The 21,973-nt window shown below is 40.9% G+C and overlaps 2 protein-coding genes across 2 annotated transcripts; both read left to right on the top strand.

Annotated features, from left to right (window-relative positions):
• Nucleotides 1-118: 118 nt before the first annotated feature.
• On the top strand, nucleotides 119-7,638 carry LOC124874887 (cytochrome c oxidase assembly protein COX11, mitochondrial). Its single transcript, XM_047376498.1, has 5 exons — nucleotides 119-1,549; nucleotides 3,235-3,537; nucleotides 3,613-3,768; nucleotides 3,849-3,974; nucleotides 6,654-7,638. The coding sequence occupies exons 2-5, from the start codon at nucleotides 3,253-3,255 to the stop codon at nucleotides 6,840-6,842; spliced, it is 756 nt and encodes a 251-aa protein (XP_047232454.1). The 5' UTR covers nucleotides 119-1,549; nucleotides 3,235-3,252; the 3' UTR covers nucleotides 6,843-7,638.
• A 792-nt stretch (nucleotides 7,639-8,430) lies between these two features.
• rab40b (RAB40B, member RAS oncogene family) lies at nucleotides 8,431-21,873 on the top strand. The gene is made up of 6 exons (XM_047376497.1): nucleotides 8,431-8,828; nucleotides 15,553-15,613; nucleotides 16,770-16,830; nucleotides 18,251-18,328; nucleotides 18,421-18,643; nucleotides 19,458-21,873. The coding sequence occupies exons 1-6, from the start codon at nucleotides 8,681-8,683 to the stop codon at nucleotides 19,748-19,750; spliced, it is 864 nt and encodes a 287-aa protein (XP_047232453.1). The 5' UTR covers nucleotides 8,431-8,680; the 3' UTR covers nucleotides 19,751-21,873.
• The last annotated feature ends 100 nt before the right edge of the window (nucleotides 21,874-21,973 follow it).

Genomic DNA, 21,973 nt, shown 5'->3' with positions numbered 1-21,973 from the left:
TTATATAATAAGTTTATGTATTTACTCAATTAAATTGACTTATTTACTATTTATTTTTCCTTCTTAACTCAGATCTTTAACAAATTTCTGGAGCTGTGTGAGGTTCCCTCATGTTTCAAATGATCCACCATCATCTGGTCCCCAAGAAACCCACCATCATAGGATTAAATGACTACAGGCCTGTTGCCCTGACGTCTGTGGTCATGAAATCCTTTGAGCCACTGGTGCTCAAGCATCTGAAAGACATCATAGGCCTGCTACTGGATCCCCTGCTATTTGCTTACCAGGCAAACAGGTCAGCAGACGATGCAGACAATTTGGAATGACACTTGCACCACCTCAACCACACAGGGGCGTAAGCCAGGGTCCTTTGGCTCATCCTTTAAGACCATTAACCCAGATATCCTCCACCAGAGGCTCACCTGGCCCACTGTGCCAGCCACCACCTGTCAGTGGATCTCCAGCTTCCTGTCTGTCTGGTAGCAGCAGGTGAGATTGGGGAGCATTTCTCCCGCACAAGAACCGTCAGCGTCAGTGTTCTCTCCCCACTTCTCTTCTCCCTCTACACAAATGGCTGCACCTCAGCGGACCCGTCTGTGAAACTCCTGAGGTTTGCAGATGACGCCACTGTTACTGGTCTGATCCAGGACAATGACAAGTCTGCATACAGACAGGAGGTGGATCAACTGCTCCACTGGTGCAGTCAGAACCACCTAGAACTCAACCTGCTTAAGACTGTGGAGAAGACAGTGGATGTCTGGAGAACATACCCAACACTCCCTCCCCTCACTATCCACAACAACGCTGAGTCTGCTATGAATCCTAGGAACCAACATTTCTCAGGACCTGAGATGGTCCTCACACCGTTCGGAAGAAGGCCCAGTAGAGACTATACTTCCTGCTGCAACTCAAGAATTACAACCTGCCACAGGACTGGCTGGTCATCTTCCACACTGCCATTATTCAGTCTGTCCTGTGTTTGCCCCTCACTGTGTGGTTTGGCTCATCCACAGGACATGTCCGAATTACAATGAACAATCAGGTCTGCAGAGAAAATCATCAGGGCTGACCTTCCCTCCATTCCAGACTTGTACAGGTGTAGGGTCAGGAAAGGGGCAGCTAATATCTCTGCAGACCCCACAGATCCTGGACACAAACTTAGACATTTACCTTTAGGTAGGCGCTACAGAGCACTATTTGCACAAACCAACTGCCACAGAGAGAGTTTTTCCCCATGCTGTCTCTCTGATGAACACTAAACAGTGCCCAGATTGATACTGTGCATATTTGCACCAATTCAAACATGACCTTCTCTTTTGTAAAAACACTGTTGATATACATATTTACAAAATAAGTCTTTGTTTAAATTGTTAGTTTCTTTATATATATATTTGGTGTGTGACGCAAATACAAGAACAGTCCCGTAGAGGGCAGTAATGAGCCAGATGTGCGGAACCGTGCCTGCGGAATCTTTCTTCCTGCGGTAGGAGCCGATTATGTGTTGCACTGCTGAATGTTTGGTAACCTTCTGGACAGCTGCTTTTTATAGGTAACTACATTTCCTATACGACTAAGCCAGTAAATAAAACCGAGCTCAGGATTCGTTAAATACTGTTTTTTTTTTTTTTTTTAGTTCTGTTGCAAGTCTGATGATTTAGTAGGGGAAATAAACAGTGAACTCAGGTCAGATTGGATCTGTTTTCAGACTGTTAGAGACATTAAACAGCTGATTTAGGATCTGAAAGAGCTTTCTGGACCAACCGCATTCAGAGCTGATCATGGGGAACTCAGCAGGAACTTTTCCTTTTGACAGAAAGCTGTTTTATAGAGACAAAAATGCAGAAATCAGGCAGAAATAACGTTTCGTTGGATAAACTGTACATGTGGCAATGTCACTGTGGCCATGAAAACAGTTTAAATGCAAACTCTTTTAGATATTTCGCAAAAAATCAGAATCATCAGCTCATTCTAATCTGAACATTCTAAATACATCTGAAAAAAAATCAGTAAACTAGAACTGTGATCGTGTAAAAGCTGTGAAGTTGACCAAAATGCCAATGTCTGGTCCAACTTCCTGTGTCAAACTTTGGATGAAGTTTCTGTTGTAAAGTAGGCAATGGATGAGCTATGGAAGAGGACCAACAGAACTTTTCACCAAAATCTGATTATTGTTGACGAATAATGGTGCTTATTTCTAGCAGTGATTGAGGTACATCCTGCTCACTCTTAAGAGTAATTTAGAGACCAATTACCCTAACATGCATATTACTGGACCGTGGGTTGACACATTTTATTCCTTAATTTAAAGATTATTCATTTTGATTAATGCATTCATTTACTTTACTTCATATTTTTCATCTTATAACATTTATTGTACAAATGTATTTTTATTTGTGCATTACATTTGTTTACTTTTTATTTACCCTTTATTTTGATGAATGAAACAATGTCATTAATCATTCAGATTTATTCAATTTATTTATTATTTCTTTGTATTTAAAATTTATTTATTTAATCTCATGTCTATATTTCCAATTTATTTATTTTAACAACTTTCAATGATTTATTTTATATTATTTATTGTGTTTAAGTATGTTATATATGAATATTCTGTAATATTATTTGTGTGTATTTTTTTGATATGGTCTTTTCAGCATGGTTGTAGTCTGTTAAAGATGTTTCACTATAAATGGTTCGATACTGCACTGAAACTGAATAAGAAGCAGTCAAAGTCTAAAGGTAAATTCTGAAACTTTCCAAAGCTGTGATGAACTGATGACCCAGACCAGTTTGAAGTAGAAATGCTCTACATCAATCTTCCAAGAGATCCAGATAAGCTAATATACCAGTGATCAGCTGTGTTTGGTCATTAAAAGCATAAAAATTGGGAACTTTCACAATTTTCAGTTTAAGCACCAACAATGGTTAAAGATGTTTGATCCATAAATGGGAATTACCATGTAATTCCATCGTTTTGCTGTTGGATTCAAAACTACTTGCAAATTCTTAAAAAGAACCTGAGGCACATTGTTTCTCTTTATGTGTAATAGTACTTAGAAGAGAAAAATCAACATTAGCAAATCAGACCTCAGGAAAAACACTGAATATTGACATGAAAAGATTCCAGTTAAATCTTGATCCCAAAAAATAGAAGAGACACCTGGATCAGGGCTTTAATCCTGAGTGGAGATGGCTTTTCTGCTGTGTAGATGATGTTCTGTTTTTTTTCTCCAGGTGAGCTCCTCAGGTGTGATGCTGCCTCTTCTGCTGCGTCTGCCCTTCTCGCCCCCACTGACAGGATGCGTCCGGGCGCTTCATTGCAGCGCTCAGTGGATCATGCGCCCCCGAGCTGAACACCTCCTGCGGCGGCAACTTACATCTCGCCTTCCGATGCGGCGCCACAGCAGGAAGTCCAGGAGTCAGGAGGAGGAATGGAGGACCAGGAACAAGACGGTGCTGACGTACATTGCTGCTGCTGGGGTGGGAATGATTGGACTGTCCTATGCTGCTGTACCTCTGTACCGTCTCTACTGCCAGGTGAGACACACACATAGAAACACACTCACACATCTGGCTGCCATGGGCCTGTGTGACCTCTCCGCTTGTCTACAGGCGACGGGGTTGGGCGGGACGGCTGTGGCCGGGCATGACACAGATCAGGTGGAGACGATGAAACCAGTGAAGGAACGCGTCATCAAGGTTACCTTCAATGCCGACACGCATGCCAGCATCCAGTGGAACTTCAGACCGCAACAGATGGAGATCTACGTAAGAGATCCTGGGCCTGTCTTCAAATTTCCTGTTAGAGAAAACGGGATCTTCTCTGTGTTAAACCTTTCTCTCTGCAGGTGGTTCCTGGTGAGACAGCACTGGCCTTCTACAGAGCCAAGAACCCCACAGACAAACCCATCATCGGCATCTCCACCTACAATGTGGTGCCCTTTGATGCGGGGCAGTACTTCAACAAGATCCAGGCGAGTTTACATTTCTTACAAAAAACTGTATCCAGCCTCTCTCACTCAGGTCCACCTGTGTGTAATTTAATCTTATTATACATGTAGCTTTTCTCTGAAGGCCCCAGAAGTTTGTTGAAAACATAAATGAACAAAGAGCATCATTGAGACCCAGAAACATAGCAGACAAGTCATGGAGAAATTTGTGAAGAAGTTTAAATCTATGTTGCGTTATAAAACAATATCCCAAGCTTTGAACTATGGAAGCAAATCGTTACCATATTTCAAATGAAAAAGCATTTCCAGAAATGCTTTTTCATTTTAAGAATGCGGCTGCGTTATTTGACCCATAAATAAAATTAGTAATCAATCATCCTATTTGCATTTGCATTTTCTTCTTCATGACTGCACATTTTATGCCATAATCAAAAAGAAAACAAAGCAGACATTGCTTTTTCGTTTTCGTGGTCTGCCCGCAAAGTACTGCCCAGAACTCAAAAACGAAAAAGCGTTCCGAGCTGCGGGCGCAGAAGAGTGACGTCAGCAGCCGCTCTTCCTCAGCTCCCTGCTGACCGAGCTACCCATCTTGTTCGGTAGGGGGCGCTGTGCACGTCTGCATTGCATTACATTGCAAACGTGCCGAGAAATTGATTGAATTGCAACAGGGCCGAGCTCAGTTTGTGGCAGTGGCAGGCAGAACTGGTAGTTCCGGTGGCAGGCTGTGGCATCCTCATGGCCTGGGACATCCAGCGTGTTTTTAAGCATTTATTTGTAATTTTCTGTGAGTGACGATTCAGAATAGCCGCTCATGCTCTATAATAAACCGGCTGTTTGTGCAATAAATCATCGTCATACATACACATAGTGCTATTTATTTTCCATGTCAAGTAAATACAATCACCTTATGTTATGGGTCTAAAGCTGTTTATTAAATAATAATCAATAATGAAATCATTATTTAAAGGTAACAGGCTATAACAACAATGACATCCCATTTGCCGATAATCAGCATCAGCTTCCACAAAAACAGCGGCAACCGCATTGGCAAGCTTTTACGGCCGGTCTGGCACCTTCTGGCATCCTCGCGGAATCCCGTGCCACCCTGCGGCAGACTGTGGCAGTTCCGGTGGCAGCTTCGGTGGCAGGCTGTGGCAGTTCCGCCACAGCCTGCCACCGGAACTACCAGTTCTGCCTGCCACTGCCACAAATTGAGTTCGGCCCTGCTGCAATTCAATCAATTTCTCGGCACGTTTGCAATGTAATGCACTGCAGACGTGCACAGCGCCTCCCACCGAACAAGATGGGTAGCTCGGTCAGCAGGGAGCTGAGGAAGAGCGGCTGCTGACGTCACTATTCTGCGCCCGCAGCTCGGAACGCTTTTTCGTTTTCGAGTTCTGGGCAGTACTTTGCGGGCAGACCACGAAAACGAAAAAGCAATGTCTGCTTTGTTTTCTTTTTGATTATGGCATAAAATGTGCAGTCATGAAGAAGAAAATGCAAATGCAAATAGGATGATTGATTACTAATTTTATTTATGGGTCAAATAACGCAGCCGCATTCTTAAAATGAAAAAGTATTTCTGGAAATGCTTTTTCATTTTAAAATTTTACATTTCAAATTGAATTTTGGTATCTATTTGCTGGGGTACATTTTGAAAAATAAATCTCAAATGTCTTTTTCATTTTAATTAAGTGAAAGAATGAGCAGTCTTGAAGAAGAAAATTAAAATGCAAATAGGATTATTGATTACTAATTTCATTTATGAGTCAAACAATGCAGCCACATTCTTAAAATGAAAAAGCATTTCTGAAAATGCTTTTTCATTTGAATTATAGTAACGATTTGCTTCCATATTGAACATCTCAAAGAGCTCTGTTCAATCCATCATTTGAAAATGGAGAGATATCCATCCACTTAAACTGATTTCCCACTAGCACTTCCCACTGTGCGAGACACAGCAAACATGTGGAAGAAGGTGCTCAGGTTAGATGAGACCAATATTCATTTTTTTAGAATGGCTCAGTCAAAGTCCAGACCTAAATATAAATGAGAGTTAGTGGCAAACCTGGAAATTTGATGTTCACTGACACTCTACATCCAGTCTAATTCAATTTCAGCTATTTTGCTAAGAAGAATGGGCAAAGATTTCAGTTTCTTTCCTGGTAGAAACATACCCCTAAAAGACTTGCAGCTGTTACTGCAGCGAAAAGTGATTGAGCAAGTTATTGATGCAGATGGCTGAATACATGTGGACAGTACCACACTTTAAGGATATGGAAAATATGTTGTTTTAAAAATGTAAAAAAAAAAAACATGAATATATTCCCTTTCTCTTCACAAGTACAGTATGCACTACTGTGTGTTGGTCTGTCACATAAAATCCCAATAAAGCACATTATAGTGTGTAGATGTAATGTGACAAAATGTGAAAATGTTCAAGATGTTAGTAATTCTGCAAAGCATTGTAGATACTGAATCAAAGCGACCCGGGAATTAAGCCTTGAGGAACTCCACATGTGATGTTGCTCGCTCAGGTTCATATTGACAGAATACCATAAAGTAGTCCCGATCTGCTAGGTAGGATTTGAACCCGTTCAGCACTAGCGAAACCCACTCGCTTTTTTTGGACTATAAAATCTATTGGAAATAAAACAAAGGCACATAAATTAAAAAAAGGGAACCTTCTGTTTCTGTTTGCAGTGTTTCTGCTTTGAGGAGCAGCGTCTTAATCCTCATGAGGAGGTCGACATGCCTGTCTTCTTCTACATTGACCCGGAGTTCGACGACGACCCTCGGATGGCTCGGGTCGACACCGTCACCCTGTCCTACACCTTCTTCGAGGCCAAGGAGGGTCAGCAACTGCCTCTGCCCGGATACAGCTACAGCTGAACCGGATGCAGAGAGAGAGAGACAGAGCTGGAGAACCAGTGACAGGAAACACTCTTCCAGTTGCTGTTCGTTCTCCGAGCAGATAACTCTTGACTCTTGTCTGGTTTCTGACGATGCTCCACAATAACCCAAAACGGGTTTATCTTCAAGCAAAAACACACCATTCAATTAAACAATTCAAGTTTTGCTTGAATGCTTTTTAATTTCTTAATTTCTGTGGATAGAAACATTGCTCTGAGCTTGAATCCGTCCTAATATTCAGACTTAAGCTGTGTCCATGTGCTGCTGAAAGACTTGAAGCTGTGAAGGTTTTGACCCCTGAGAGAGCAGCTGGAACTTCACATTACTATTTATATTCAGTTACCTATCTGAAAGCAGATTAATCAGCCCTGGTCTGCACTTCCTCCCAAAACATGCATCTGTGTTTTCTTTGGTCATGAAAAAAAATAGAAAGTATATTTGGGGCAGGTTTTGTTCACTTAAAGGTCACAGGAAGTTGTCTCAGAACAATCCTGCTGATGAAACCCTGAGGAGCAGTTAGACAGTCCATGTTCCATCTGAGTCCTGTGGGTTTTTCCAGTAAACGGCCTCAGGAACAGCCAGGAGCTCAGATCCGCAGAACAAACTTACTTCTCCTGGAGATTCATTTAAATGTGACATTTTAATGAATCTCACTGTGTACATATCATATACATCACATCTGTCTATGTTTAGCATTTTATATGGTTTTATGCGTCACAGGCGTGTTTCCTATGCATCAGGAATGAGTAAATAAAATAAAGAATATTTGATTTTTTATGCTGCAGCTGTTTCTTTCATTTAAGTTTAGTTAGCAGTAGAGTGAGGCTCTTTGGGAACATACTGCTGCCTTTGACTTATTAGGATCATTTTGAAAGCTGTTTGTTTTGAACCACCTCAACTGACTGAGAAGGAGAAACTCCGAGCTCTTCTGAGCTCGGAGTTTCTCCTCTTCTTATCACTATGGCAGAGACCGGTGACCCTGCGGAGGAAGCTCATTCCAGCTGGTCGTTCACATCCCACATCTCTTAACCCTAGACGGATCAATAAATCCAGAGCTTTAACACTCCAGGATAACACTCCCTATCACAGAGCAAAAATACTCCAGGCATGGTTTGAAGAGCCCAACACCTTGCAACTTCCTGGACTTAAAAGGATCTGCTTACAACATCATGGAGCCAGATACCAAAGCACACCTTCAGAGGTCTAGTGGAGTCCTTGCCTCAACGCACAGGTGGTCATAATGTTATGCCTGATTGGTGAATAACAAACCTTTGTTCAACTCAACGGTTTTTATCAAACAAACCTAAACGCCTTTAAGCCAAAAAAAGTGTGAATTTTGTTTTGTTTTTCGCTATTAATTTCTAGATATTTTTATTGTGAAATCTCACACGCCAAACCTGATCTAAACTATTTTATTTTGATATCACAAGAATAGCCATTTTCTCAATCAGTCAGCGCCTCCTGCACTTACTGATGTTTGTCTCCTCCAATCAGGACTCAGGGTTGCCCTAGCAACTCAATTGTTGGGCCAATCAGATTAAAGCAGGCAGATCTCCCATCCTCCGTCTCCTCTGGAGCAGAGAGGCGGGGATCAGAGCCCAGAGATGTGCCAGCTGGTCCTCCAAAACATTCGAGTCCAGGACCAGAACAGAACCGACCGCGAGGTTGTTTCAACTGCAGACTGATGGGGGCGTGTCGCGCAGGTAAACTCAGTGAGGTGCATAATTAGGCAGGGGGACCCGGGCTATCATTTACTCCTCTTCCTCTGGGGAGGAGGAGGAAGAGGCACAGTTCGTGATGGGACACAAGCTGCGAGGATGAGCCACAGAACCAGAACCAGCCCGATCCGAGCCTACGACTTCCTGCTCAAGTTCTTGCTGGTGGGAGACAGCGACGTGGGGAAAGGAGAGATCCTGGAGAGTCTGCAGGACGGAGCGTCAGAGTCCCCGTATGGGTACAACCTGGGTGAGTGAGGGGGGACAGGCTGGGGGAGTCCGAGCTGCTCTCAGGGTGGGTGACCTGTCTGTCAGGGATCATCTGTCGAGCGCTCTTGGATCCATAGGACCGTCTTTTTATACGAGCAATGTGTACACTGACAGTGTAGTGGAGTTCACTGTTTATCCTGAGCGTCTTACTGGGAACAAACAGCACTGTGCTCTGGTATTGGCTGGTTCGGTTATTCTAAGATTTTCCTGCCTGTGATCCAAAAAACAGTGCTGATCAGAGTTTTCATTTGTTCTGTAAGCTTCTCTGTCACACAGTTCCAGGTTGTTCTTGTACTAGACCATTTTCAGAAAATTTGTTATAGAGGGCAATCCAAGAGCATTCAAGCAAGCCTTGATGTCTGAGTGAGTTTAAAGTCCAACTAAACAGCTCTCTGAGGCAGCAGTTCAAAATCTGATAGTCTGAGGTACATTGAAAACCTACACCTGAAAATCCAGCGTGGCCAGTTCTTACATGATTTGAACCCCTTCCTCTGCCACCACAAGCATACGACCATTCCCCAAGTAATGCATTCCATTTGTCTTGAAAGTTGGAGCTCGCATCTGAAAACAATGGCACTAGTTAAATGTGACAAAAACTGTCAAAAATTCTAATAAATGGTTTATATCTGCAAGTGTCACTGTGTGTATAGAACTATAATATTACACAGCAGCCATACTATAAACTCAATTCAGATCTCCAACTTTTCTAATTGGAATTCTGACTTCGTGGGGCAGTTTTGTATTTTGGAATGGGAACTTGGAAATCTGACTTCTGAGTTCAAAGAGACCCCCTTTTTTAAAACAATAAGAAGCAGAAAATATTTACAAGATATTGCACAGTGTGTTCAGTGTGAATATGTATGTTTAAGAACAAATGTTTGTTTTTGCAGAATTTGAAATGAGGCTAAATTAGCTTTAAAGGCTAACAAAGAACACTGTTTCTATGTATTTTAAACAATCACTTCCCAATGCACAGCAGAAGGGAAAATAAAACATACTTTTAATAAAATAATGTTTCAAAATGTTTGTTGAATTAGAAATCAGTAACATTTTGGACAAATGGTTCTTAATGTTGCGTTAACTAGCCATCACAATGACTGATTGAATGGGGTGATGGATAATACTAATAAATAAATATATATTTAGTTTAATGTATGTATTTATTTAACAGGGACAGTGTACTATATATTAATCTCAGAAAGGAGGTATGCAGGTATGTACCAGGTTGCAGCTCTAGCGATAATTTACACCTGTAATACTGTTCAAATCAAAATCTTCATACCATCATAACACTGCTTTTCAACCTTCATCATTTCTTCAGTATAAAACGATAAGAAACCAAAGGAAAAGACAGGATAGAGCGTGTTAGTTACCGTCTCCATACGCTGTGGTGTGATAAATGTGAGACGGTCGATTCCAGATTGTATGGCTCGCTGTGTCTGTTTGCAGATCATCTTCAACTCATTCTTTTTTATCCCCTCATTGGGGTGGCTCCACCCCTTACCATCAATGTTATCCTTTTGTTTTGCATTGTGGAAAGGTGTTTGTCTTTTATCTGGGGGCTTGGGTTTCGGTTGGCGCTAGGGCCACCTCCACCTGGTTCAGTTTTATCACTGAGGAACAGAATTTATGCGTTTTCTGACGTCTGCTTGAATGTTCAAGACTCTAACGGTACCTTCTCCTCCTATGTCTTAATGGACACGTGTTTCCCACGCAAGTTTACGTCTGTGAACCTCTTGTATGAGGAAATTTTTCATCTTGCAATACACATCATACCACACACTCACTGTTCCCTCAATAAGCCTAAGTCACATTAACCAAAATATGACTAGCAATTATGTTATGAGGCTAGCGAAATACTTTATTAGCTTGTATTGCAAATTGTAATTAGCCTGCTCATTCAGCAAAGTAATTAGCAAATCTCACAGATTCCCAAGTCTTAACAGGAACATGGTAAAGTGGGGAGTGAAATCATTCTGTAATCCAAGTTCTAACCTGCTAGGTTAATGGAATGCATCACTATTAATGGGGCACAGGGTAATAATCGAACCGGCAACCCACTGGTGGTGTAACCGGTGGGTTGTCCACCCCACCGGGCCTGTAACCGGTGGGTTGCCAATTCGAATCCCCGCTCTGTCCGTCTCAGTAGTTGTGTCCTTGGGAAAGACGCTTCACCTGCCTTGCCTGCTGATGGTGGTCAGAGGGCCCAGTTGCACCGGGTTGTATAGCAGCCTCACTTCAGGCAGCTGTGGCTATGATGTAGCTCACCACTGTCAGTGTGTGAATGTGTGTATGAATGGGTGGATGATGGATTGTTGTGTAAATCACCTAGGAGTCCTCGGATCTGATAAAGCGCTATACAATGCCATTTTTACCATTTATTACTCTGAGTAATAATTCTGCTTATTTTCTTACTTCGACTTTCAGTTTATATTTAGCCACATCCTTCATAAAAATACATACAACCTTATTCTTGTAGACGATGATGGCATTTTGAAAACCCGTTTGGAACTCCAAACCTCAGCCAGACTTCCAGCACTAACACCATTCAAACTTGAAACATCCCCAGAAAAGTCAGACTTTACCAGACTGAAAATGACATTTTAATCACAGGGTCAGGATCATTCTGCACCAAATGCAGAAACATATCTCAGAACCCAGGATATCAAAGAGCAGTTGGAGCCCCTCAGCAGGGATCTAAGGTTCGGTGTTAATGTTGCTCTCTGCGTCACTTTGAAAGAAAAACCTGATTAAATCCATCTGGTGCAGCCTTCGTATTCCAGGCTTGCAGCATCTACAGCAAAATAAAAAGCTTTACTGGCCAGCAGCAGCTGGCTGCAGGGAGTCAGGTCAAAGGTGCAGGGATGATTGGAGAGGAACACATGGCTGTGGTAAATGAAATCATCCAAAATGACCTCTATGAAACAAATTCAAAGACAAAACCTTTCACATTTGTTTCTGTAAGCAGTTTGACTAAACTAAATCTTCTAAGAGAGATTATAAAGTTTGTGTTTCTCTTCGAGACATCTGAATTTAAATCAGATTTAAAAAAAAGACTATTAATGCAGGGAATATACATTTTAACTATGCATTAGATTTTAGGGTGTTGGATGAAAAACGTCAAGACGTAATTTTTTGGGTTGCAGAACATCTTTATCCTCCAGGTCTAGAATAAGTCATCCGTGTTTTATCTTTTTCCAAGTAAAATACAGAAGGAAACAGCTGATCAGTCTCAGCTGAGGCGGGTACAGGGTTTCTGTGCCTTGTGTAGTGCACAGTATGTTCTACACTATATGAATCCTTAGTATAATTTACATTTACAAATAAATACGGATAGTGCTTTATGTGAACGTTTTCACTTGGACGGTTTCAGTTTACTGTCTGTAAAAGCTGCAGTAGGAAACCTTTGTAAACATTTATTTTTTTAAATATATTTTGAAGGTGTCACTATGTCCTGACAGTAGAATATGATACAGATAATCTGTGGAAAAAATAAAGCTCCTATGACTCCTCCCAGTGGTCCTACTGCCATTTGCAGAAATGCACTGCTCCTGGTTAGAACCAACCAATCAGGGCCAGAAAGAATGTCTCAGCGGTGTCAATCACGCTAGTGTACGCACTGCTCACATCCCTCCCCCCGCACAGCGAATACCATCGTTCAAAACTGCCCAAGTTTGAGGACGAAGTTTGTAGTCAAAGTATTGGCAGGCCACAGTTAATGTAAAGCATATCTTTGATGTTTCATCCATACCAGTGAATGTACCATAGCTGTTTATCCGCCATCATCAGTGGCCCTGCTTGCTAGCCTGCGTGTTCACGGCAGGCTGCGCTGTGGAGGGAGTTCTGTAGCACAGGAGAGAGCAAGGGGGAGGGACCTGTAAGGTGTGCTTGTTCAAATTTTAGGCTAAGTCCACAGTTTTCTTAGAACTCCCAACTGCAGCCGTAAAGGGATAGTATACGTCTTTGGAAGTGAGCTTGAAGGGGCTGTAGTGGTTTAAGATGGCTGGAACAGTCTCTGAAATGAGTCCTGCTCTTTCCTGGTGTTAGCTCGACTACTCGGTGAAGATTCCTTCCTGATTCTCCAAACAGGGATCAGTGCAGGGTCATTTCTGACTGAAAATTCTCACTTAAAACAATGAAAACCAATAAAGTCTGAGCTGCTGCAGGATTGCAACTGTTTGGTTCTTGTTGTGATCTGGAGAGATGTGTTGATGTGCTGCTTCCGATGGGATAGAGGAATTTTTGGAGGGTTTCAACTAAGTGTAGCCATAGCTCTGACTAACATGATTTGTTTTTATTGTTGAGATGCTCAGGGAGCTGGTTACAATGAGCTGATGTTTTTCTGAGATGCTTAGCTGCTGGAAAACTGAAGGGGTTATCTTTGGATTTGTGCTGTTTCTGGGCCATGGCAGCAGACACAGACATAGCTGTGGTCCGTTGTCTCTCTGCCAGGGGACGACTGGCTCTCTGAGGTCCTAGAGGGGGTTCCAGGCCTTTGCCAGGTCCAGAGCAGAGCTGCTATTATGGGTTGCCTAAAACCACACGGGGAAGACTTTATTACCGCCGATGTTAGCATGGAAAAATGCTCACAAACACTGACTGTGTCCATACTGTGGATCATTTTATAACTCCAACTGAACATGAACTGTAAGTTATCCAAAATGTTCTGTTCTGCTCTTTTCTGACTAAACCAAACAGCCTGATGGGCGTGCTCCATTTGTGACTGTGACTCATGATGAATACCGTGAAGATGCAGCAGATACTGAGAAGCTCACTCATTCATTCATACAAACACACACACTGTGTGGGTGTGGGGGTCTGTGTGTGTGAATGATCTTGATGAAACACACAAACACACACTCCTGCATTTGGATGAAACACAGCACTCTATGACAGTTATCATCTGAAGTGTTTCTCTGAGCTCAATCTGGCATTCTCATCTCTCTGCTGCAGCAGGCACTTGATACATTAACAAATACTTCTTGTGCATGTGTTATCAATATTATATCATATATTTTATGACCAATTACTATATTTATTACCACCAACTGTTATGTTTATGACTCCCGTGTTGATGAACCAGGGCGACCTTCCAGCCTCTCAGCCACAATAATATTTTAGAAGAACATAGAATTTCACTTTATATTGATCTGATGTTTTCTCTGCTTTTAAATCATTGCATTGAAACCTTTGATCACAATTACTGTATGTTCCCGTATTTAATTTGTTTCCTTGACCCCAGTGTTTTACTGTCTGTTCATTCTGTGTATGTTAGTCATTTCCCATCGCTTCTCCTCTCAGTCATCCCTCCAGCAGCCACACATCAGCTAATTGGGCTCACCTGATCCTTCTCCCTGTAATCACCCTCGTCTGTATACAAACCCCCGCTTTCTCTTTTTTTCCATCCATTTTTTTTGCTGGTTTGATCCTTGTTCGTCACCCTTTGTCTCCTGTGTGTTTGAAAGTTGGTCTTCTGTCAGTCGGTCACATAAAGTTAAAGAGGAACAGACAAACTCCTCAAACTCTAAAATGAAACGTTTTAAAACCAGAGCAGAACATCTTGAAACTGTCTCCTGCATCAAATCCATAAAACTGTGAATCACTCTGGTAATTTAATCGGATACAATTTTAGCTATTTGTTTTACATTTATTTTCGATTCCCCTCTATTTTTATCATCTCGAGCTGTTGTGTTTGGTTAGTAGAAACTTTCATGTTTTTTTTTTTGTTTCTCTCCAACATAAGACTAATTAATCGTCCTTCTAGAATGAATCTGGCCACAGAAGCTCAGTTGAGAGGAGATATTTTTCTGATGGTGTAATGCTGCCATGTGATCAGCTCCGATAATTACTGTTATACAGGAGACGAGATGCTTGCTGCTTTGTTCCTGCAGGAGAAGGCCCAGGACAGCAGCTGGATAATTACATCTAATCTGGAATAATGTTCCAGCGGTTCAGCAGCAGGGGGTCTGCACAGGATGTTTGTAATACCACAGCATCACTGTCAGGAGTCTGACAGCTCCGAATTCAGCTACTTATCCCTGAAATTCCCTATGAAATTCATGGATGTGTTGGTGGGATTACACAGGGAGTGAGACTTAATTGTATCGCACATAAACGTGCTGTTATTACAGGGTATTACAGGAAGGGTTTACTGGCAGCATAGTCTGAGGCTCCTTGCTACACTGACTTTGATCAAATTTAACTCACCGCTCTTTCAAAGTGTGTGTTTTTGAGATATTACTTGCAGTGTTCTGCATCAGACATAGTTCCTACACAATCTGGAAAACCACAGATTTGTTTTTTTCATTTTCCAGGTCTGGAGAAGTATTAAGTTCATGAAAAATGTTTGATCTGCTTTATCTTTGATTTGCCACATCACATCTTGATTTTAATGTCAGTTTTTTACTGATATTCCGCACATTCAGAAACCAAAAAAAGGGAAATTTTTCCACCTGTATTGTCTCTAGAAAACTTTACATTTGGTTGGAACTGTACCTGTGGCTTTTAACTGCATTGCAGTTAAAATTACAGATAATAAGAGCTGGCTGGTTTTCAAGCAGTTTGAAGGTTAATACTGAAATCACTGGAATGTAAGAAAAAAATGAAAAAGGAAAATTTAGAAATCTGGATTTGGAAAAATGTATAGGAACCCTAAGCAGGAGACTGAAGACTGAAGGTTTTTTTGTTATCCTGCTGTGTTTTAGGAATCGACTACAAGACGACAACCATCCTTCTGGACGGTAGGCGAGTCAAGCTGCAGCTCTGGTATGAAAACACAGTGGAACAACTGGCTGTTGTTCAGCAGCCGTCCTCACAGCGTGTGATCTGCAGCAGTAAGGATGGTTGTGTAACAGGAGAGCAGAGGAGGTCCTGGTTCGGTCCAAAAATAAACAGCAAGCATGTGAGGCTGCTTTGACTTGATAAAGAGCTTTTTTTCTTCAGGCAACGCAGCCTCCAGCTTCCATGCTGGCAGCTGTTGCCTGATTTAAAAGAGTTAAGTTCTTTCTGCTGTCAACTTAGAAACATGTTTTCTCATCGGTTTCAGTTATGAGGTAAGAAGATTATCTATAAGTGACAAATCCAGCAGTGTGGACGACATTAGGAAAGGGCTTCACACATCATCAGTCTGAAGTCACACAGAGTTCCAACATACCGAAGTCTTCAGCAGGGAACAAATCAACTAACAACTCCCTATTTGACACTGTTTAAATACCATAGATGTTTCCACTAAGTCTGGTGGAACAAAAAAATTAGTCCTGATTTGGTCCTGAAGCAGAATCCCTAAAGTATGTATTGCTGATTTGCAAATATGTTTAGAGGATTTCGGGTTTGACACCAAATGGGTGAGACAATCCTTGAAGTGGTTAAAATAAATTAATCACAGAAAGATTGGAAGGGATGCCTCCACAGAGCAGAATATTATGAAACCATTCAATGAATCTGGAGGAACTTTAGGGAGCAGCCTGAGATGGACAGCCATGACCTCTGATCCCTCAGATGGCACCACATCAAGAACCTCCATTCATCAAAGATAGAACTGATAGAACCATGCGGAGAAGGAATTACTTTGGAGAAGCTTAATCCAGCTAGACCAACTAGAAACCAGCACCTGGACTGGTTTCTCGGAGGGATCCTACCTGAAAGTCCCAACTTGGAAAAAAATAACAGCTGAACCAGGACCAGAGAGTCCAGTCAGAAAACCAAAAGTCCTATCAAAACTGTTGTTTAGGTGCAAATAGAAGAAAACAGATCATAGGTGTTATGGTGTCTGTGCACCAGTTGCTGTCAGACAGAGGAAACAGAAATCTGGTGCCCTAGAAACAAAGAGAAAGCTGTAAAGTTTACTGGAGTTCTGTGTATAACGTTGTATTCGTGGGGAAAAAGTCAGATTTCTTTTTCTTTTTGTATATTTTTGTTTCAGGGATACATCCGGACAGGGTCGGTTCTGCACCATATTCAGATCCTACTCCAGAGGAGCACAGGTAAGGATCTTGGAAATTTTTACCTGAAACTTTCTCCGTCCTGTGATCATGTTATTTTGATGAACCCTTGAACAGGTTAGAGGGAACCGTCGTAGTGCAGAACAGGTCCAGGATTTTGTCTTCCTTCTGTTACAGTTTTACTCACTAGGCTTATATTTCAGCACGTTTAAAACCTGAGAAAACAGCTCATCTGATTTAAATTTCCTGAAAGCAGACAAACCAAAACCAGCAAGGTTCTTAAACAAACTCAAATCTGTTGCCTATTAAAATTTTATGTGTTGTAGTTTCAGTACAGACAGTAAGAGACATGTCGGTGCCTCTGCTGGAAAATATTCATCATTCGGATCAGAGCTTTGTGTCCTGAAGGAAAGTTTGGAGGAAAACTTACATCCTTCTCATCCTCCAACACTGTTTACACAACCAGTCTGTTGTTGTCCCTTATTCAACTATTAGTGGGTATGGAGCAGATATCACCATAGCAACAGAGGCAATGTTGCCATGGAGAGGCTAACAGATGCTCTTGAACCTTGAGTCTGTGGAGTCAAACCGAGTAGAAAATGGACATCCACAGAAACAGTGTAAACCGTCACATTTTCCACAAAGGAAACCTTAAACTACAGCTCCCGTCAGGCTTTTGCTGCATTTATCAAGGACATTATTTTAATGGACTGTTAGTTGTTGGCAACACAATCTTTCTAAATTTCCTACTGCAATAACGGTCAGCCATTAGCATGACAGCGGTATATCTGGAGAGGACTCTAGGTTGCCATATGTAACTTATGGAGTTTGTAATCAGAATTTATTACACAATGAGAACATGCTGGGACAGAGAACTGCATTAAGAAGAACCAGGACAGGAATGAGGATGTTCTGGGTTCATCTGAATAAAGGTGGTTTTACAGAGGTAACCTGTAACCAGTTGGTCAGACAGCTACGGATGAGTAAGGATCTCATTGGCTACTTGCTTTAAACCCATAACCCCTTAGAATTCAATTTTGTTATCTTTTATCCCATTATAATCTAAAATTCAAGCTGTTTTCATATCAATTTAACCTTTTAATATAACTTTCTTGCTAAGTGTTTATGTTTATTACTTTACTTGTGTTGAACAGAACTCTCATTAGGATATAATCTCTGCAGAAAACCGTAAAAGGGACAGAAAAGTCAGATTTCTCTTTTCTTTACAGCACTCACAGATAGAAATATAGTTGGAATGATGCCATTTAAGATTTTGCAGCATTTTGTTTAAAGTTTGTTTATAAAAACCGATTTGGAAAACAGGAGTAAATCATTAAATCTTGAAACGCTGGGCTTGATAATAATACGGATACATAATTTTGGATTTTGATTGATCGCCTCTAAAGTCAGAGCGTTTCTTGTATGTTTTCTGGGAATTTAAAGACATTTTTGTGCTCCTCAGGGAGTAATCCTGGTGTATGACATCACCAACCGCTGGTCCTTCGATGGGATTGACAGGTGGATCAAAGAGATCGATGAGGTCAGACAGCATGTTTTCTGTGTTTCTGAGGTGAATCCGTGAATCCAGTAGAAACCCCGATAATATTCCTGTGCTCCATCTTGTTTACCCAGCATGCTCCGGGAGTGCCTAAGATCCTGGTTGGGAACCGCCTTCACCTGGCCTACAAGCGTCAGGTGACCACGGAGCAGGCGCAGGTCTATGCCGAGAAGCTGGGCGTCACCTTTTTTGAGGTGAGCCCGCTCTGCAACTTCAACATCACAGAGTCGTTCACGGAGCTCGCCCGGATCGTCCTCATGAGGCACGGCATGGAGCGCCTGTGGAGGCCCAACAAAGGTCAGCAGGTCATCTCACCCACACATTGCTTACAGCTAATTAAGGGGTAGTAAGGTTTCGGTCTGTGCTGCCCTCTGTTGGACAACACAGGAACAGCATACTTATGCTTCTCAATCCGCTACAAGTCAGGAAATAATCAGCTGTTACAGCTATGGTTTTAAGGATTTTCAGAAAAACATTCTCCTTAAGAAGTTAGCTTTAGTCTTAATGAACACATTTAATATTCCTTAAACTTTATGTTTTTACAACTGAGAATCTATATTTTATTTCTGCATAAATGGCAGCTTCCACAAATTATTTAAAGAAACATATTTTCAAAAACCTTATCCATGCTTGTTGACTACTCTGATGCGATTAAATCTGTAATTAATAAGGTAGTTAACACAATTAGGATACTGTCTTGAGATGTCCTGTTTGTAGAGCAACATTGCCATGGCACATGTAGGCAACCATCTGCTCCATATGGTATGCCTGAAAGGCAGCAACCAGAAACATTAAAAAATACATTTATAAAAAATAATAATAATGATATAGGCTTTTATTAAAATGCATCAAAAAAGATGGTTCAAACTCACTTGCTGAAATAAACTCCCCAATCTCAGCAGAATTGAATTGTTCGATGATTGATTCTTAAACTTCTTCAACAAAAATATGTAACAAGTTCAATACTACTTCCTATAAATGTCAGTGTTAAAAAAGTTTATTAAAATGACTTTTAAAACATAACTGTTTTGTGTGTTGCTCTCGTTTTTTTTTTTTTTTTTTTTTTTTGAGGTGACTTCAGTATCTAATAGATCACTGGTCTCTCCTTTAGTGCTAAGTCTGCAGGACCTCTGCTGCCGCTCCATTGTCTCCTGCACCCCTGTCCACCTGGTGGACAAGCTGCCCCTCCCCCTTGCCCTCAAGTCCCACCTCAAGTCTTTCTCCATGGCGAATGGTCTCAATGCTCGCATGATGCACGGACGCTCGTACTCCGTCACCGCCACTGCTCACCACAGTGCCGCCAAGAGGAGAGGAGGGGCACTGCTGAAAAAGCCGAAACTAATCCGACCACCACCACTCAGCCCGACCACGCAGAGCTGCAGAAACAGCTGCAAAATATCCTAACATCAGCAATCGCACCTACGGCTATGGACGGGACGTGGCTGAGGTCAAGTGCTCATTTTTACGTTTTTGTGAAGCGCAAACAAAAACTGATATTTGGTGATGCGAGAAGCATCAAGTTGAATCTCTGAGCACAGAAATATGTTGGGTCTCAAATTACTGAACCTGGACAGCTTGTTTAATCAATTTGTCTATTATGATGATGAGTGTAAAGACAGTGTTGAAAAAATTAAGGAATCTGTTGGGTCAGTAATGTCATTTAGTAGACTATTTAGTTTGGCTCACACAGTCAGTTCATACATACAATTTGCATATAAAAGTCACACTTTTTAAAGACAAATGTTTTCAAAATGCTGTCAAATTTGTATAATTATAACTGTCCAAAATGATCTGATTAAAAAAAAGGTAATTGTAGATTTTTTTTCTTTCTGACACAAAATCATAATTTGCTTTAAGAAGTTGTTTTTCTTCTTCAAGACTTTTACTCTGATCATGATTCTTAAAGATTTACTGCTTCCTTCCTCAGATATTCCCTAGTATATTTAAACTGATTAAAATAAAACCAGTTGATCGTATAAAAGCCTTTAACGTACATTGGTCCAAAAAAAAAAAAAATCTTTATGAAGACATTCAAATTGTCAGCCTGTTGTCTTTCATTAATATTATTCACAAGTTTGGCTTTGCTGATTTGGCGAGAAACTCCTTAAACGAGTAATAGCTGAATCTAAAGGTTTTGTAAAAATGATGTCCAACTTATTCTAATGTAATTTCTGCCTTTGTAACTCTGCAACTCCCTCAGTAGTGACACCTACAGTCAAAATGAGGTGTTGATATCTCCGCTGTAATCACCGCCAAATTTTAAGGTAACCAGATTTCTTTTCTCTTATGTTTCTGCTTTGCTTGGACTCTAACATGACTCAGGTAAGGGGTTAAACATCCGTGTCTCAGTTGAATATATTCTGGTTTCTGTAACGAGATGTGGACGCGGAAATTTCTTGGACTATGATGCTTAAAATGAGGTAAAATTGTTGCTGAAGTTTGTGTACAATAGGGGTATAAATCCTTGTTATATCGGATGTGCAGCTGCACCGTTTGTTCAACAGTGACACCTACTGTTTGAGAGTAAAACTACAGAGTGTAAGGTACTGATTGAATCAGTTGACTGGGACTAAAAATCCAGTTGAGTATAAAAATAATCATTTACTTACATTAACTTACATTTACTCAGATATTATTCAAGTTTTTCATAATTTTCTAATTGTACATTTACTGGAAAATTGGTCCAAAAAATGTAGGCCCTTACACAGTTTTTACATAAACATTACAATTTGTGTCAAATTGTGTCTAAGTAAGTTTCCTCTCATTTATATTTTTTACATTTTCAGACTGAATTATAGCAACCATCTTTTGTGTTACATTTTAAAAATATTGGGAAAGTCAAATATGTTAAATTGGATTGTTGGATATTTAGATTTTACCTCTTAAATTCTGTATCTTCTTTGAGTATAAATTCCTTGTTTATTTAGTATTAATCTCTCTCAACATTACTGACTTTGTCACTCGATTTATGACTGTTCGGCAAATGTTACATCAATTTAAAATTGTACAAACTTTTAGAAGTGTGTCATTTAAAGTGACATGAAAGTGAAAGTGTTCCTAATGTTGCTTAGAATTGCTTTGCTATGGTTGAGTTTGATTTTTACCAGAAATCTGGAACCACCTGTACAGACTGAAAGGTAAAAAGTTGTATCCTCTGGGTTTGGATCACAGAGGATCACCCACTGGCATAAAAATGTATACAGGATTGCAAAAGGCGCTTGCTGACTTTCAGGAGGGATCTTCCACCAAACTGTGGAGCATCTTTATCATCAGGAGGTTTTCTATGACACTAACATGTATCAAACAGCACTTTGAAGCTGACGTTTTGCACTTCTCTCCTCTTACACCAACATCTCTTTACCAGCAGCCATTTGTGTACGATATTTGTACATGTTGTAAATATTCCTGTTTGATATAATGATGAAGAACTGGTGTTTTGTTGCTGTTTTCAGTGGGAAGTTTTTCTGCAGAAATTACTAAAAGTTTAGTTTATCCCTGATTCACAATAAACTTCACTACCTGTTACAGTCTGTCCCCTTCACTGTCCTCTTTCACCCACTTTATTTTTCATTTACAGTCCAAATGTTTTAATCGAGCCACTCAGAATCCCAGCATCGTTTCTGAAAG

The sequence above is a fragment of the Girardinichthys multiradiatus genome, chromosome 10 (assembly GCF_021462225.1).
Source record: "Girardinichthys multiradiatus isolate DD_20200921_A chromosome 10, DD_fGirMul_XY1, whole genome shotgun sequence".
Lineage (NCBI taxonomy): Eukaryota > Metazoa > Chordata > Actinopteri > Cyprinodontiformes > Goodeidae > Girardinichthys > Girardinichthys multiradiatus.
Note: the sequence above shows the minus strand (reverse complement) of the source record. Positions and strands in the feature narration are given on the sequence as shown.